The sequence below is a fragment of the Pteropus medius genome, unplaced genomic scaffold, assembly GCF_902729225.1.
Source record: "Pteropus medius unplaced genomic scaffold, Ma_sr-lr_union100, whole genome shotgun sequence".
In the NCBI taxonomy this organism is placed as follows: Eukaryota; Metazoa; Chordata; class Mammalia; order Chiroptera; family Pteropodidae; genus Pteropus; species Pteropus medius.
The window spans coordinates 26162452-26179135 of NW_024344378.1; the positions used below are offsets into that span (position 1 = coordinate 26162452).

At 34.4% G+C, this 16684-nt stretch overlaps 1 protein-coding gene across 1 annotated transcript in view; it reads right to left on the reverse strand.

The window, feature by feature from the left end:
• Positions 1-5648: 5648 nt before the first annotated feature.
• Positions 5649-16684, reverse strand: part of MARCHF5 (membrane associated ring-CH-type finger 5) — a 49709-nt gene continuing 38673 nt past the window's right edge. The window contains exons 3-6 of the mRNA XM_039871737.1: positions 15779-15909; positions 9519-9702; positions 9228-9394; positions 5649-8434 (exon numbers count right to left, since the gene is read on the reverse strand). Of these exons, the coding sequence (XP_039727671.1) occupies positions 8318-8434; positions 9228-9394; positions 9519-9702; positions 15779-15909 (599 nt within the window). The 3' untranslated portion in view covers positions 5649-8317. The remainder of the gene's footprint in view (positions 8435-9227; positions 9395-9518; positions 9703-15778; positions 15910-16684) is intronic.

Here is a 16684-nt window from a genome sequence, read left to right on the forward strand (position 1 = left end):
GGGATGCGAGCCAAAAAATTTTTTTTAAGACTATGTGTGTATGTTTCATTAGAAAGGAAAAATTTCTGATTTCTGATACAGGTGACCTTGGATAGGAACACTGATAGTTTGTCCGTAAGAGGAGAGGTAGATTATATTATATAGAGATATAGATAGAGATGGAGGTAGTTTCGAGAGATTTGGAGGAGTTTGTGGATTTTCTTCTGATTGCTTCTAATTTCTCAGCAAGGTAGGAGGCAGGAAGCAAGGTCATCGGTGGAGAGTAAAGGTGGGGAAGGAGGTGTTAAGATTTGAGGAGCAGAAGGTGTGAAGGGGTCATCTACAAGAAACGAGGTGCTGAATAGGAAATACAGGAGGGTCCCAGTTTGCTGACACCCTAACCCACACAGTTGACTAGCAAAAATTTTCAATTGACTTATGCTGTGAATGTATATGGGATAATACACATAAAAATTTTGAGCAACACTTGGAACAGAGCACATGATTAGTGATTCTTACTATTTGCTAGTATGATAGGTAATATTGTATCTCATAGTTTTAATTTGGATATTTCTTATTTTGAATTAGGCTAAATGTCTTTTTACATATTTCAGAGCCATTTTGTTGGTAAACTGATCACATCCTTTGACTATTTAAAAAATTGGGTTAATCATCTTTTGTTTATTGATTTAAAGAGACATATGAAGGAAATTAGTTCTGTATGAGTTATGACTTTTTGTTTTGCATTTATTTTAACTTAATGTTATTTTATACACTTTTAAATGTAATTAGAATTTACAATCTTTTATTTCTTAAAGAACTTTCAAGCTATGAAATGAAACTCTTCCATGTTTTCATGTAGTTTTCAAATTTTTTAATAGCCTATATTTGAGAAGTTTTAGATTTATGGAAATATTGAGCAGATAATACACTATTCCCATATACCTGTCTCCACCTGGTTTCCCCTATTATTAACATTATTGTGGTACATTTGTTATTGTGAGTGAACCAGTATTGATACATTATTACTAATTAAAGCCTACAGTTTACCTTTAGGTTTATTCTTTGCCTTTATGGACTTTGAATAATGTGCAATGTCATGTATCCACCATGAACGGTATTATAGGATAGTGTCACTGCCCTAAATATCCTGTGCTTCACCTGTTCATTATCCTCTTTCCCCAACCCCCTAGAAACAATTGATTTTTAAAATTGTCTCTATAGTTTTGTCTCTTCCAGAATGCCATGTAGTTGGAATCATATAGCCTTTTCAAGTCTGGTTTTCTTTTACTTAGCCATAAGCATTTAGGGTTCTTCCTTGTCTTTGTTGTAGATTGATAGCTCTTTTTTTTTTTTTTTTGCTAAATAATAATTCACTGTATGGATGTACCAGTTTGCCCATTAACCTTGAAGGTTATCTCAGCTGCTTTCAGTTTCTGATCATTATGAATAAAGCTGCTATAATCATGTATACACAGGTTTTTTTGTGGACATAAGTTTTCAATTCATTTGAGTAAATACCTATGAGTGCAATTGTTTGATATGGCAAGACTATATAAGAAAATATCAAACTATTCTCCAGAGCATCTATACAATTTTGCATTTCCACCAGAATGAATGAAAGTTCCTCTTGCTGCACATTGTTGCCAGCTTTTGGTAATTGTATTTGTGATTTTAGACATTTTAAAGGTGTGTACCTTTTTGGTATCTTTTTATATTAATTTGCAATTCTCTACTGATGTATGTAGAGCATGTTTTCATATGCATTCTTTGCCATCTGTGTATCTTCTCTGGTGAGGTGCATGTTCAGTTCTTTTGCCCGCTTTTTAATTGGGTTCTTTTCTTACTGTTGAGCTTTAAGAGTACTTTGTGTATTTGGGATACAAGTCCTTTATCGGGTATGTGTCTTGAAAAATATATATATATATTTATATATATATATATATATATAAATGTTTTAATGATTATAATTTTTGCTTAAATTTTTGTTCTAACTGGTTTATTTTGGTAAAGAAACTTCCAGATGGCTACCAGTTGCTCCAACACCATATACTGATTAATCCGTCTTTCCTTCAGTGATTTAAATGCTACCTTTTCCATATACACAATTCTCATTTGTATTTAGGTCTATTTTTGGACTTCTAGGCTTTCCAATGTTTTGTCCATTTATATGACACTACCACAATTTAAAGTGTTGCCTGCTTGCAATATATTTGAGTATATAAGGCAAGTACATCAATATCACTCTTCTTTTTCAGAATTTTCCTGACACTGTGGCTATGTTCCTTTCTTCCCATCTGTCATATTTACATTTGTTCTCCAAGATCCATGTCTAGGAAGCTCTTGCTACATTTGGATCTCTTCTGTCATTGCACTTCTCACTTTATGTTGGGATTTATTTTTTCCTTCCTGTTCCCTCTACTAGATTGTGAGTTCCATGAGGGCAGAGGAATGTATCCTTGGGTAATTTACTCAAAAACAACAACAAAAACCCCTAAAACAGAGTACCTCAGTTGCCTCATTTGTAATAAATTACAATTGATTTATAGTATCATAAACATTTAGGTTGTTATGAAGACTAAATGAGTTAATACTCATACCTAGAATGATGCCTGGTACATAGTATGTAATAAATGTTGGAGACTACAATAGCTTAGCAAATATCAGATACTAAGTTCTCAAGAAATGTTTACTCAATGAATGGAGAAATGAATGAGTAGTAAACTTTTATGATATTTTAATTTCTTGCTTTAATAAGTTCTAGTATCCATTTTTCCAGGCTGGATAATTTTGTCTTATAATCCACTCATTTGTGTAAATTGCTGGACAAAACTAAAAATTTTTCTATCGAAAATGAATCTTATGGGAAGCGAGTTCAGTTAAATAAGCATTTATTGAATACCTGCTGGAAGATCTACTTGAGGGAATGCAAAATTCTCAAAAAAAAAAAAAAAGATCAGTTTTTAGAATGGAGAAACTATTGCCATACAGTTCAAATGTTATCTTCAAAAGAGAGAAATCCCAATTTGATTTCACTTCTGTCCTCAGTGGGAAAACTGAATTCTCAATTACTTAAAAAATAATATATCTACATTGTTAAGGAAAAAGTATAAAAGGTAACAGTAAACAATCTCCCTCCCACCCCCAACCTCCACCCTCCCAGTTTCCAAACCTCTTGGAGATAACTAGTTTTCTTATGTATCTTTCTAGAGATTTGTAAAGGCATAAATATTTATATAATTCCACCATCCCTCATTTTCCACTAGCAGTAACATACTATAAACACTGTTCTACATCTTGATTTTTCCTTTTAACAATGTACATTAGAAATATTTTCATGTTAGCATGTAAACAACTTTCATTTTTTATAGCTGCATAATATTCCATTATGGATGTAACATCATTTAAACAATTCCCTACTAACATTTAGGTTAATTCCAATTTCTTGTTATTACATATACCGCTGCAACAAATAACTATAGATATGTTGCTGGACTCAAGTGCAAGTGTATCAAATTCCTGAGACTGGAACTACTGAGGCAAAGGGTATACGCATTTGCAATTTTGACATATACAGTCTAATTGCCCTCCATACCAATTTACAGCCCAATAAGAATCTATGAAAATGGCCCATTTATCATCCTGGATGTTATGGCATTAAATCACTATGGTCCTTCCTGTGAATCAAATGTATCAGGATTAAACAACTGCCATTAGGCTTATTCAACAGAGGGCACTAGAGTGACACAGCAAGGCTATTGTGTCAGGAAGAAACTTTCCTTCCAGGTTCCAGCCCCCATTGAGACCATTTAGCATGGGAGCCCAGCAGCCTGTGAAGACGCCTAGTGACGTTCTCACACTTCTCTCTCACCACCAGCTCACTTCTACAGACCAGCTTCAGCCTGCCCTGTCAAGTTCCTCTCACTCCTCATAGTACCAGGGGTAGTCAGAATTTCTCCAAAGTTTTGGAGGGAGAGGCTTTCTTTCCCTTAGTGTCTACTCTCCCTCAGCCTAGAGGTAGTAGCTGCTTTTATTGCTCCTGCTACTTTAAATATTTCTTTTAATATTTACTTCCTACCAGTCAACAGTTCCTTATATTACATTTTTCCTGTTCAAATAACTTGTGTAATTTCTCTCTGACTGGACCCTGTGCACTTTTACATATCTTATTTTTGGTGTACCATTATCTGAATTGATAAATACACTGATACATTTAGATAAATACACTGATGTGTGTTATTAAAAGATCATGGACATACTACCTCTCAGTTCCTGTAATAGATTGTTTCTTGCTAATTTTAAACTAGAGACAGTCACTATTAAAGCAGGGTACATCTGTTGACTTTAATTTAAAAAGAGGCAGGGCACATCTTCTATGGGTTCAAAGTATTCCACAGTGGCCTATGAATTTGTTAATTTGTGGACTACGGTAAACAAAACAAAACAAAAAAATTCCATTCTTAGAGATCTCATTCTTGTGGTGGTACTATCACAATAAGATGAAGGTCTGTTTGTGCTCTTTTAAGACTCTAAATATCTCAAAGCAGGCTTATACCCCATTTTACCCTAGGACTGAGCACAATGCCTGGCTCATATAGGTGCTCAACAACTACCTGGTAAAGTAGTATATGTTGTTGACACACAGTAACCTTGACAGGCTGTTATCAATAAGATGCTTAAGTCCACATGGGGTTGACCAAAATGATAGCCTAGCCTCTATTGCTTGCCTAAGCTTCTATAGTCATTCTGCAAATCCTTCCTCTCTTTCCTTTGCTCAGGATATTTGTTCCAGGAAGGCAATTAAACAAAATATTTCATCATTCTACCATTTCTAATGGGTGTATGGAGCGGCAAGTAGCAGAGAAGAGGCGACCTTGAAATCTCAGGGGACCAACAAAAGGTTCCAGGCAAACCAACCAATACTTAAATTTGCAGATTTAGTTTCTCTATATATCAAACTGTCCTAGAATGTTACCTCACAATAACCCAGGAGGTAGATTTTATAATCTTCATTTTATTGATGAGGAAATTGAAGGTTTGTCTGAGAGGAAAAGTAACTTGTGCTACAACTAATTTAAAGTATCAGCAGGAATATGCATTCATGACTGTCATACTATGCTGTTTCTCCTCTGCTACTCTGTCTCTGATTGGGGAAATGACATGACCTAGAACCAAACAATCCCCATGGATGGGCGGGCCTTTGAGGTCCTCATTCTAGAAGATTCTAACCTTCAGAAACTTAAGTTCTCAGTATCTTGGAGGAAACAAGTTGTTTTTTTAATGTGCTTCCAACCCACTTGAATATACTTTAAGATATTCCATGGCACGAGACCACCCTCGGAATTTGTCTAGCTGCTTATCTAATCATAGTCGGAGTGTTTCTGAGGGTAAGAGGAAATACCTTAAAAAAATTAGAACATACTTAAAATTTAAGCTATCCTGATTATAAAATTAAGATGATTCCTCTAATAATTTTCTAAAATTCAGATTATTTTTACTAAAAACTACTATCAGGATAACTATGATTTTAAAAAATTATGTAAGTACAAAATTATGTTTTGGTAGTTGTTCAACAAAGTACACCTAGAGAACATAGAAATTAATCTAATCCAGCTGGTATTGAGATAGTCTGTTATATTAAAAAGACATTTAAAAAAATTACAGCACAGTTAGCAAGGCAGTGACTAATTAAGTCACTATGTTTAATTTTATATTTTTCACAGTCATTTGATAATCATGTAATGATGAACAATATTTTCAGCCACTTTGGAGATAAGTTAACTTCTGCAAAGAAAATTCTAGTTATTAAATTTCATAAAAGAGGTTTAAAACGTTAAAGTTTATAGAAATAACACAATAAAGCAACGTGAAAATAAACTGGAAAACACAAAAAATACCCACCCATCCCAGAAGTCTATAGCATCTCTTTAGTCTGTCCCTTAATGCCTCTCTTTTAGTTCTTCATTCCATTCTCCTAGAGTAGGGAACAGACTAACAGTTAAGAAACAACTACTGCTCTGTAGGGGCTATTTCAAGCCTAAAGTGCCTCTGTTCCTTTAACTTTTCAGTTAATCCTAGAAATAGTTTTTTGAGGTTAAGCACTGCATTTCAGAGATGAAGAAAACTGAGAGTTACTGGCTAAAGTCAAGTTCTTAAAAGTAGAATTAGCATTTAAACCCAGGCCCATCCTATGTTAGTCAGCTAGCTCATGTTCTTTTGTTGCTTCATGGTGGTGCAGGGCACCTTCTGAAGAGATTGGTACAGGGTACTTCTTGAGCTAAGGCTCTTTAGATTTACAAGTGTTTAATTCCAGGGGTAGAGGCCACTCTTGGTCCCCAGGCACTTGCAATTCCCTCCCTGCAGCCCTAGAAACCCCTTCTCCCCTGTCCCCAAAGGATCAAAGTTGTTTTTCTGGCCCTAACAAGCCCTGATGCCAATAAACCCAAGCAGCTACTACCCCATCTTGGGCATAAAGTAGTAAATGGGGAACTGTGCTTATATAACTTTAGTAAAGACTGCCTAAAAGCTGTTCTATATAACTATGCAGAAAATGTCTAGTGTCTTTTCATCCTGAAAATTAAAGAAAAGCCAATATATTTTATAGTTACAGCTATATAATGTTATTTTTATATATATTCAGTGTATTTCCCCTTCAGAACTGTAGCAGTGTTCTTAATAAGGCCCACTGTCAGTCAAATATTCTTTTCTCCCAAATTACAACTTTGAATGTTCAATAACCATTCACATCAACTTCATATTATAATTCAAAATTAAGACATTCATACTATAAAAAGTTATCAGTCTTAAATTACTAAAGTTACCATACATTACTGCAATCTAACATAGCTCAATCAATATTTGCTACACTCCTAAAGAGAAGTGGCCACTTCAGTAAGGAAAAATGTTTATTATTGTCATGCATTAGATACTGGAAACAAGAAAATAAATAGGGTTTTTGGAACTATCTTTTAAAAATTTAATTTTAATTCATGAAAATAACTGCAAGATCATTCGGACTGCTGAACATAAAAACCACCACTGAAAATGGCTTAAAATAAATAATTGCTTTTGAAAAATGAATATAAAACTAGTTAAACAGTGATAATTAAGATACTAGCCTCATCAATATGACAAGCAATTAAAATCTAAAAACATTAGTACTGGATTTTTTAATAATAAATTGACTTAAGCCAAAAACAATGACTTCAATATTTACTCGACTTATTTCAAAATTATCCCCTCACTGTCTGGTGTAAACACAAAGAGCTCAAGGCCTCACCTTGGTTTTCTCACTGCTGGTTTTCTATCTGTTGAAACTAGATTGTAAACTACATAAAAGCAGGAACCAAGTCTATCTTGTTCATCACTGTATGCTATAGCACTTTGCACAGTGCCTGGGCAAAAAGGAGGTGATAGCAAATAACTGAATAACTGATCAATGAAAGAGAAGAGTAAAATAACTTTATTGATTTTTTGCAAATCATTCTCTGTGCTGAAACTACTATAAACTGGCAGCTCTAATTTCTAGAAATATGGATTTAAAAACCTTACTCCAGTGATGGAAGGATCTGTCTGTGTCTCTCTGACTCTCTGTCTCTCTCACACATACACATACACATACACACACACAGAGTAATTAAAACTGCATGAATCAAAATTACATTATAAACTGAGATGTCAACATTATATAAATAAAATTTAATAGTGAAAAAATGATCTGGAAGCCCTGTGAAATTTTACCCTACACATTTTGGAGGACATCACATGGGTTAAGAAAAACAACAAAATCGCATTTGTTCAGATAATCATTTGAATGTTTACATACATTTTTGGTTTGTTATTTATTTATAACTAATTTAATTTACATTTCCTCATATTAACATATACTCCTTTTTAACATGTAATCAAATTATACCACTGAGAAAAATCCTCATAGTACCTTCATTGAGTAGCTGACTCTAAGAAAACACCGAACATGAATGAACATGTATAAAAGAGGGAGCTGAATAAAACAGCATGTGCATTTTTCAATATTTGCACAGTTTGATCTTTCTATCTGTCTGGAGAAAATATGAACAAAGCCCAGGTTTACCATGCTAATGGTTCAGATGACTATCATAAAAGAAGTACATACAGAACAATGAAAACGAATCATATCCTTAGGTTCCGTGATTACTGAGAGGATTTCCCCTGCTCTAAGTGCTTTATTATATTTCTTAAAAATATGAGAGCAGCAGCTTATCACAAGTCTCCACTACTGTGAATTAATGATGGAATCAAAACAACACAACAGACTCATAAGGATGTGAGGACTGCAGAACAACTAGAAGTCAAAGTTTTATGCTTCTTCTTGCTCTGGATAATTTAGAATTTTGCGGTGTGCCTGACGTAAATATTGCTGCTGTTTGAAGTAAACCTTGAATGCTCCTTTTATGGCAACAAAAGCAATTCCACCCTAAAATAAAAAGGAAAATTAGCTTTTTATAACGCAGATTTAGAGAAACATAACAAAAAGTTTACTTAGATCACAAAAGACACAGGCACTGATACTAATTCTGATGACTGCAAATAAAAGTCTTCTTAAGGGGTGAGACAGGGAGTCACTACAGGTAACAGAGATCAGAGATGCCTTCCTTGTTATCCTGAGTAATCTTCCTTCCACTTAGCTCTATATCCATTCTGATATAGCAAGAAGAATGCCAGGGCTCTGTGTGCAGGCTGCCACCAGAGCGGGGAAATAGAAAATACAATATGGACATCAAACAACATAAGGGCTTACTATGTGCCAGTACTTCAAACGAATTATCTCATTTAATCCTCACAATAATCCTGAGGTAGTTACCATTACTATTTCCAATCTACAGGCATGGAAAAGTCAAGAAATTTGGTTTAGTTTTCTTAGCAAGGCAATAGCTGTGATAGGATTTGAATCAGCAGTCTGACCCTAGAGCAGAAGCTCTACACCATACTCTTGTTGGCAAGAGGGATGAGTGTGATGATTCATGCATATTCATTCCAGAAGAGAAATCACCATAGCACATAGTTCCAGAAGGCCAGAAGTACTGCAGTGGATCCCTCCCTTTTTATTGCTACTGGATGACAGTGTGGATCAAATACAGGCTTAAGGCACAGAAGCCATAGTTTATTTATATAGGCCCACTGGGGTTTTTGTTTTTTTTTAAAACAAATATACAGTTAATTCTCTTTTGTATAGTCACTTGAAAAAAGTAATATTAAAGCCATCTTACCAAGATTGTCCTTTGTAAATTAGAGTTAACACTACTAAACATCAGTTTACCAACTATTGTCGCAATAGTAGGAAAGACAAGGGCTCCACACAAAATTCGGGTGGCAGAGACATGATCTGCTAAAGGATTAGCCTCAGCTGGAATTCGAGGAACAGGACAACCAATTCCTAGAGAAAAAAATGCAGAGTATTAGTGCTAATAAATTAGATTAGCTAAAATATCTTTGCATGCTACGATTCTTCCAGAAAATTAATTTGGCATGCTTGTTACAACCACAATTCAGGGCCTTACCTGGAAATATACTGTTCAAAATTTGTAGTTTATTTGAGTATTTCCGCCATAGTCTAAGCACATAATCCTCCCAGCGAATCATCTTGCCTAATATCAGCATGACAGGAATAGTAGGAAGTCCAATTAAAAGGAATAAAGGATCAGCTCTCTCCATAACATCCAGACCTTCTTTATGGCCTACAACCTGTGAAACAAATAGCATCTGCTAGAATCATTTCCTTATCTAATGAAAGGATGTTGCACGCTTGAGCTCAGCTCATTTAAGAGGAAATGTCAAAAGAATACAGAAATAAAAAGTTTTAAAAACAAGCTGGAAAGAATACAGAAATAAAAAGTTTTAAAAACAAGCTGGAAAGCTATGTTTTGATTTATTTATAAGTAATGTCTCACTTAAAAAAGAAAAGCTCCCAAGCAATTTTGTATTACATTGGAACAAAAGCTTTAAAAATGGTTGGCCCATATTGATTACATTTCAATAGAGGGGAGAATTTCTGGTTCTTGCTTCCATTCTTCTTTATAGATTTGGTTAGATAGGGCTATAATTTTAGGTCCTATTTGTCTTACAGCAGAGTATGTTTTCTTGCTATTCCTACTAGCAGGTAAGCATAGCCAGCCAAGAACAGGAGATGGACTGAAAGCCCACTTCTCTTTGGTCTTTTTTCATTCAGTGATGTCTGGGATAGAGTGAGATCTCTCTGGCTGGCTAAATGCCTGCTCTCCAGACCTAACTCTCCTAAAGTTCAATTCCAAGGTTTAAATTTGGGATAATGCTGTAGGAGTTTTGGTTATAGGTTCCACTCATTTTTTCCAATCCAGGAACCCTTGGGTGCCCTATTTATGAAGTAATGAAGCTAAAACAATCCTTCCTCTGGGTCTTGGGGCCATTTCTCAATTGGATTAGATCTCAGAGGGCAAGAAGTACATGATTAATTTGTATTTGTGAATCTCCCTACTTTCCCTCCCAGCAGAATTCTTTTCATTTGCTGATCAATCTTGGCCTCAAACTTCTTTCAACATCACCATTTTGCTGGTGAGTTTCTTACTTTTAACTAGAGAATTTCCCTGAAAATTCTCTTTCAAAGGTCTCAAATGATCTCCCTTTAGTCAAAAGTCTCATTTGCTCACAAATTAAACATATTTCTCTGAGGAATTATTCCAGGCAGTTTAAGAAAGGGGAAGGAGGCAATTTCAGAATCCTGAGCTTTTAGCCTATGCAGGCATCACACAGTAAGGCAAGAGCTTGACTCAAGGACAGTACTGTAAAGGCCTCTATATAGTTTTCCTGATTACACTTGAGGAATATGGCAGGACGAAAGGATTAGAAAGGATCCTGCCCATACTTTTGATAGGGAGGGGGGAAAAAGTAGGAAGAGAGAAAAGAAGGCAGGGAAGACTAATAGCTGCCAGGGAAAATATATACTCAGAAAAGTAAGCTCATGGAAAAATAAACAGGAGTTTTGCAGAAACAAGATGCCCTTTATGTCAGCTATTATAGCAGATTTTTTTTTAGGTGGACTACAAGGAGATATGAAATCAGGTCAAGCTGAGAATGGTCAAGGCAAATTGAAATTCTAGAATACAGACTTGATCTAGGTAAAAATATTTTATAAAAGTATGTGAAGAAGATCAAAATGGGTGCTTTCAAAATTTCAGCTAGGGCTATAGCCTAAACTTGCACTTGGTTAACTTATGTAACTAAGACGTTAACATTGAAGGGCAGGAGGCCGCTAGCCTCTCTCATGGTCAAAAACCATGATATCAGTACCTGATTCTCTGCTGTGTCTCCAGGTAGAAACTTAACTTCACATCCTGCATGTGAAGGGTGATCATTTGAGTTGCACTAAAGTGAAATAGTTTGGTTTACAATAGTTTTTAAACCCTAATCCCACACTGGTGGCAAAACTGAACTAGCTCAGAGACTGTCCTTACCTATAACTTTTGTAGGACATTCCATTTTTATATCATTATTTTTAATATTATGATCACTTAAAAGTTATAACTAAATGAATACTGATTTTGTGCCAGACACAGGTCTAGGTGCTGGGGATTAAATGGTGAGCTAAATGGATGTCTTCTAGAGGTAAGAGACAATCAAAACAAATAAGTGCAAATATAAATGCTATAAAGAAAACAGCATAGTATAACACCTGTATTACACCATCTACTACTATAGTCAGACTCAAGGGCAATAAATAAAAGGTAAATTAGACAATGAGGCTGATTTAAGTTCAGTCAATACAAACCCAGCAAACCTTGTGTATGATCATGTACATTCTGGTTTAATGTCAAAAGATTTAAAAGCAGATTGTTTTTAAGACTTCAATTTTAGGGTGAGATAAAGGAACTATAGAATAAATGCCTTCTCTAAGAGTTTGTTACCATGTATAAAATTAAATGCCTATGGAACTGTAGGTTTAGAGAAAGGTTTGTTTTTCTACTAAGAGCTAAAAGCTAGATCTTCATAGCCAGCTAGACCTGCAGTTCACCAAGGTTAAGAGTTTTAATTAAGGCCTGATCTTTTAAAGCACTGCCTATTAGAACCCTATTTTTAAATGGGAGGATGGAACAGTGATGAACTAATAGGTTTTCTTAGTTAGAATTTAAGATAATTAAGTACACTGTAATTAAGAATGGACAATGCTTATGGGGGTTGTCTTTATACTAGATGCAAAAGTGGAACTAGGTTGGATATTAAGGTTCCACTGTTCCAGGATAAAATGTTCCAGCTGCCTTTGGGACTAGGTTTCACTTAAGGAGCCCTAGATTAGGGATAGAAGTCTTAATGCTTCTTTGCTGTGTGGTACTAGCCATGTAAACTAGGAACCTGTAAACTCTGAATAATTGTTAGTATCTATATCACAAGATTGTTGCAAGGATTAAATGCATCAGTGATTGAAAGGTGTTCAGCTCAGTGCTGGGGGCAAAAAAGTTAATTACCATGTTGTCTTTTCAACACAAATATAAGTGGAAGGTCTCATTCAAATTCCTCACAACTGACAGAGATTAAACCTAAGGCTGGTTCATGGAAAAACGGGAACAAATGAGAAAAAATTATTTGTCTGATTCCTTAATCTGATCTACTTGAACTTCAGAGTAGTCAGAGAATGAAAGGAAAAGAAACAGTCAAGTGTTAAAAAAAACTCTAAATATTGCTGATGGTATAGTAGGGCACATGCTCTAACAAATATGCTTAGGTAGGTAAAAGTCTTCCTGGTACTCTGAAATCACACAACAGTACTACCTACTGTTCACAGCTAATCTCTCTCATTTCTGGACTTAAATATACATATATTTTTCATGTGAGATCGTATACATGAAGGTTATTTCTAAATGGTAACACATAATATTATCATAATTTTAGGTCTTTTTTACTGTCACCATTAACCATCATGTTCATTTTTGTCTTCTTGCTTGTATCATTTCTTCCCCTCTACCAATTCAAATTATTTCCTTCAAGGGTCAGCTTACGACTTACTTTTTTCATAATTTCAAATGATTTTTCACTTTTACTGAATTAAAATACTGTTTATGTATTCTTCTACGCTCTCTTCACATTTGTTTATACAATCTTTAACTGTTCTCCAGTTGTTCATTTATGTATACCTTGTCTTAGACTATAGTCCTTGAGGCTGGTAATCACAGCTTTCGATTTGTTTTATATTTTATGCAGACCTCAGCTCAGTTTTAACTTTTTGAATGAATCATATCAAGATACAGCTGGTAGCCCTTTTTAAAGGATACAAACTATATTCCTTAATTGTCTGTTGTTGAAGTATTCCATTAATTATCAAAATTCTTTTAAGATTGTGTTAGTCTAAAGTCTTTTCCTCAAAAAGAGCCATCCCATTTCTTATGGTCAATTAGGGCTTAAGAGAAATCACTTAGTCTCAGAGGGCCTTAGTTTCCTCATCTGTAAAAAAAATATACATCCATATAATTTATTTATACATTAAATAATGTATAATTTGCTCTAAATTTTCTATGTCTTTTCAGCCTAATGAATCGTCCTGAATCTCCTTGATCTAATGATATACTGATACTCAGTACTGGAGTTCAACTAATTATTGCAGAGAATATAATCAATCAAACAAACCTGTTATACCTGATAGAACTAATCATATTTAAAAAATCAGTATTTATGAAAGCGTTTTGTTAGTCTCTCTCTATATGCTACAGGAATGCATACGTATAAGGTAGTCTCTACTTTCATGGAAATTATTTTCTAAAAGGAAAAGTAAGTCTTGAATATAGGAAAAGCTAAATAGCTTAGTAATCTATATAAGAAATATCACTTAAAATTAGCTGCCAATGAGAAATAAAAAATGTCATGAATGCAGAGGAAAAAGAAATCACAGCAGGAAGGAGCTGCCTGGTAAGTTTGAAGAAAGAAAAGTGGCTGAACCAAGCCTAGAAGGAGGGTTTAGATTTGGATAAGTAGAGAAAGGAATAGAAACACAAATATTAGGCAGCGAGAGTGACAATAAGACAAAGGACAAAGGAAAAACAAAAACAAAAACAAACCCCAAAAAACAGAACAGAACAAAAAAACAAAAACTAAATAACAAGGATGGGTTGTAGGAGACAGCCCAACAGGCCCTCAAAGTAGAATGAATATTGTGGAAGACACTGCATGACAAATTAGGTTAAGGAAATGTGATATTTATCAAGTCAGTGGTTCTCAATCTTTATCCACTACACTCATGATAAATGGTTTATTATTAGTGATATACTCCAGAGACTATATCCAGATTTTGGGGGTATCATCAATATTTTATAAAGAAGCCTTGAAATATTGTCTCACTCTATTAATGGAGCAACAAGAAAGGCTACTTACTATGGACCCTGGCATAGACAGGTTATGTGCAATTTTTAGAATATTATATATACAGTTAAGTCCTCACTTAACATCGTCAATAGGTTCTGTGACTTTAAGCTAAATGACATATAATAAAAGTAATTTTACCACAGGCTAACTGATATGAACAAGAGTTAAGTTCCTATAGTATCTCATCAATGTTATAACAAAACGATGCTGAAAAAACATTATTCAAGGAGCTTCTGTAAATCCTTGATCCCTTTTCTTCCGAGAACTCTCTAATTTAAAGAAAAGCAAGTTTACATCATCTACAAATCTAAGTGCATTTACAATTACTGAGTTACTTATAAAACACTTAAGCAATCTAGGTGCTGCTTTTGAAACCATACGGAAGGCAGAGGAGATGGCAAGCCTGACGTAAGAAGTTGAAGGTATTAGGAAATTCATTTGGAAGGATTTAAACAGAATGAAGTTAGAGGAACAAATCAAGAGATTCCTTTAGCTTTCCGAGTTATGATGGGGGAGTGACAAGAAGTCAGGAGGTAAAGACTGTAGAAAGGAAACCATAAAAGTAAAACTTATCAAAATGGAAACTGCTTAAACTTGGTCAGTGGACTAGATATAGAGCTATGAAGTAGAAAGTTAAAGGTAATCCTAAGAATGTAGACTATAAATGGAGGAGGTGGGAAAAAATAGTAGGAATCAAAGACAGAAATTACAATGGGGAATAAATTTAGGTTTCAAATTGAGGAAAACAAAGTTTGATTTCAATAATATTGAGTGTGAAGTCACAAGAAGTCATTTACGGAGAAGAGTCAAGCTGCTATTACAGAACTGGATTTGAGGAAATGTTAGGTAAAAGACAATGCAAAAAGTACAGAGATGACAGCTGGAAATCTTTAAGGAAGAGGTACAAAGAGAGAAGAGTCAAAGGCCTGGGACTAAATCTTGAAATTTAAATCTCTAATCTTCATCCATAGTTACTGATTGTAGCATTGTTTTGTAATAGCAAACAACTGGAAGCAACTAATTATCTAATGAACAAGAGACTGGTAACTTGTAATTCTATACATAGAATGCTATGCAAATTTCTGCATACTTACATGAAAAGATCTTCAAGATTGAGTTTGTGAAAAGAAGGAGGATGCAGATCCAATATGTTTCTTTTTGGGTTAAAAAAAAAAAGTGTGTGTGGGAGAACACTGTTTCTGGCATATGCATAAAGAAAGTCTGGAAGAATATATTTGAAACTAATAATAGTGGCTACCTGGGGAAGTGAAGGACAGAATATAACTTTTCATTAGACAGCTTTTTATATATTTTCTTATTTTTAAACCAGGAGTATGCTATTACTTGTTCAAAATAATAAATTTTAAAACTCCTAAGAAATCTAACAGATCTTCACATCAAAAGTAGTATCATCGAACAGAGTAAAATAGTGAACCTGCATCACTGTCACTGCTCCATAAGTCACAGCTGTCCAATAGATTGAGCCAACCATTATTCCTGCTGCAGCAAATGGACAGGCTTTTGAGATCAGTCTATCTGCAAGATCCAAGACGTACACAACTGGACCTATAATAGAGAAAACAGTAAAGTTTCAATACAAGACAGATTTTTAAAAATCACTTGTTCAATATTTTCCATAGATCTAAAATATTTTTATGAAGTTAGATATTGACACTTTAGAAATAACTGATAAATATAATAGGAACCTAGATTTGAATAGATTTAGAATTTCTCAGTCATTTGCATGCTAAGTTTTACTTCTTAAATTCTAGAAGATATCAAATTCTTTATCATTAAACCTTAAGATTAAAGCCTCACACACAGTTGCTTCTTATAAAGGTAATAGTTCTTTCACTTCTCTTAATCACACTGGCTATAATAGAATGAAATGGCTCTTTCAGTTTGCTCTTCCCAAACAGTTCCTGGCTACAAATAGATTCTCTAGTACCTGGTGAGAATATCACTTCTTTGACTTCACTCAATACTTCCTTGGTACATTGTGTGAAGGTATAAGGCTATTTTCTTGTAGTTAACAAAGTCAATTTATTTTATGTTGATTTTCAATAAGCTATGTTTAGTTGAGTATTATTCTCAAATTTCTTTTAATGATGACAACACCAGTTTTTATGGCAGTCTAACAGATGTATGTTATGCTGTTAATCTTTTCTTACTATGTGCTTAAGGGTGATATCTGGCTACTATATCTAGAATTTATACCCTCTGGAATTTATTTGGAACAGCTATATTTGGAGGTATTCTAATAACTACTATTAAACCCAATATAATTTAGCTCCAAAAATTTCCAGAATAGTACAAGGGTCTTGGGTCTAAATTAGAGCAA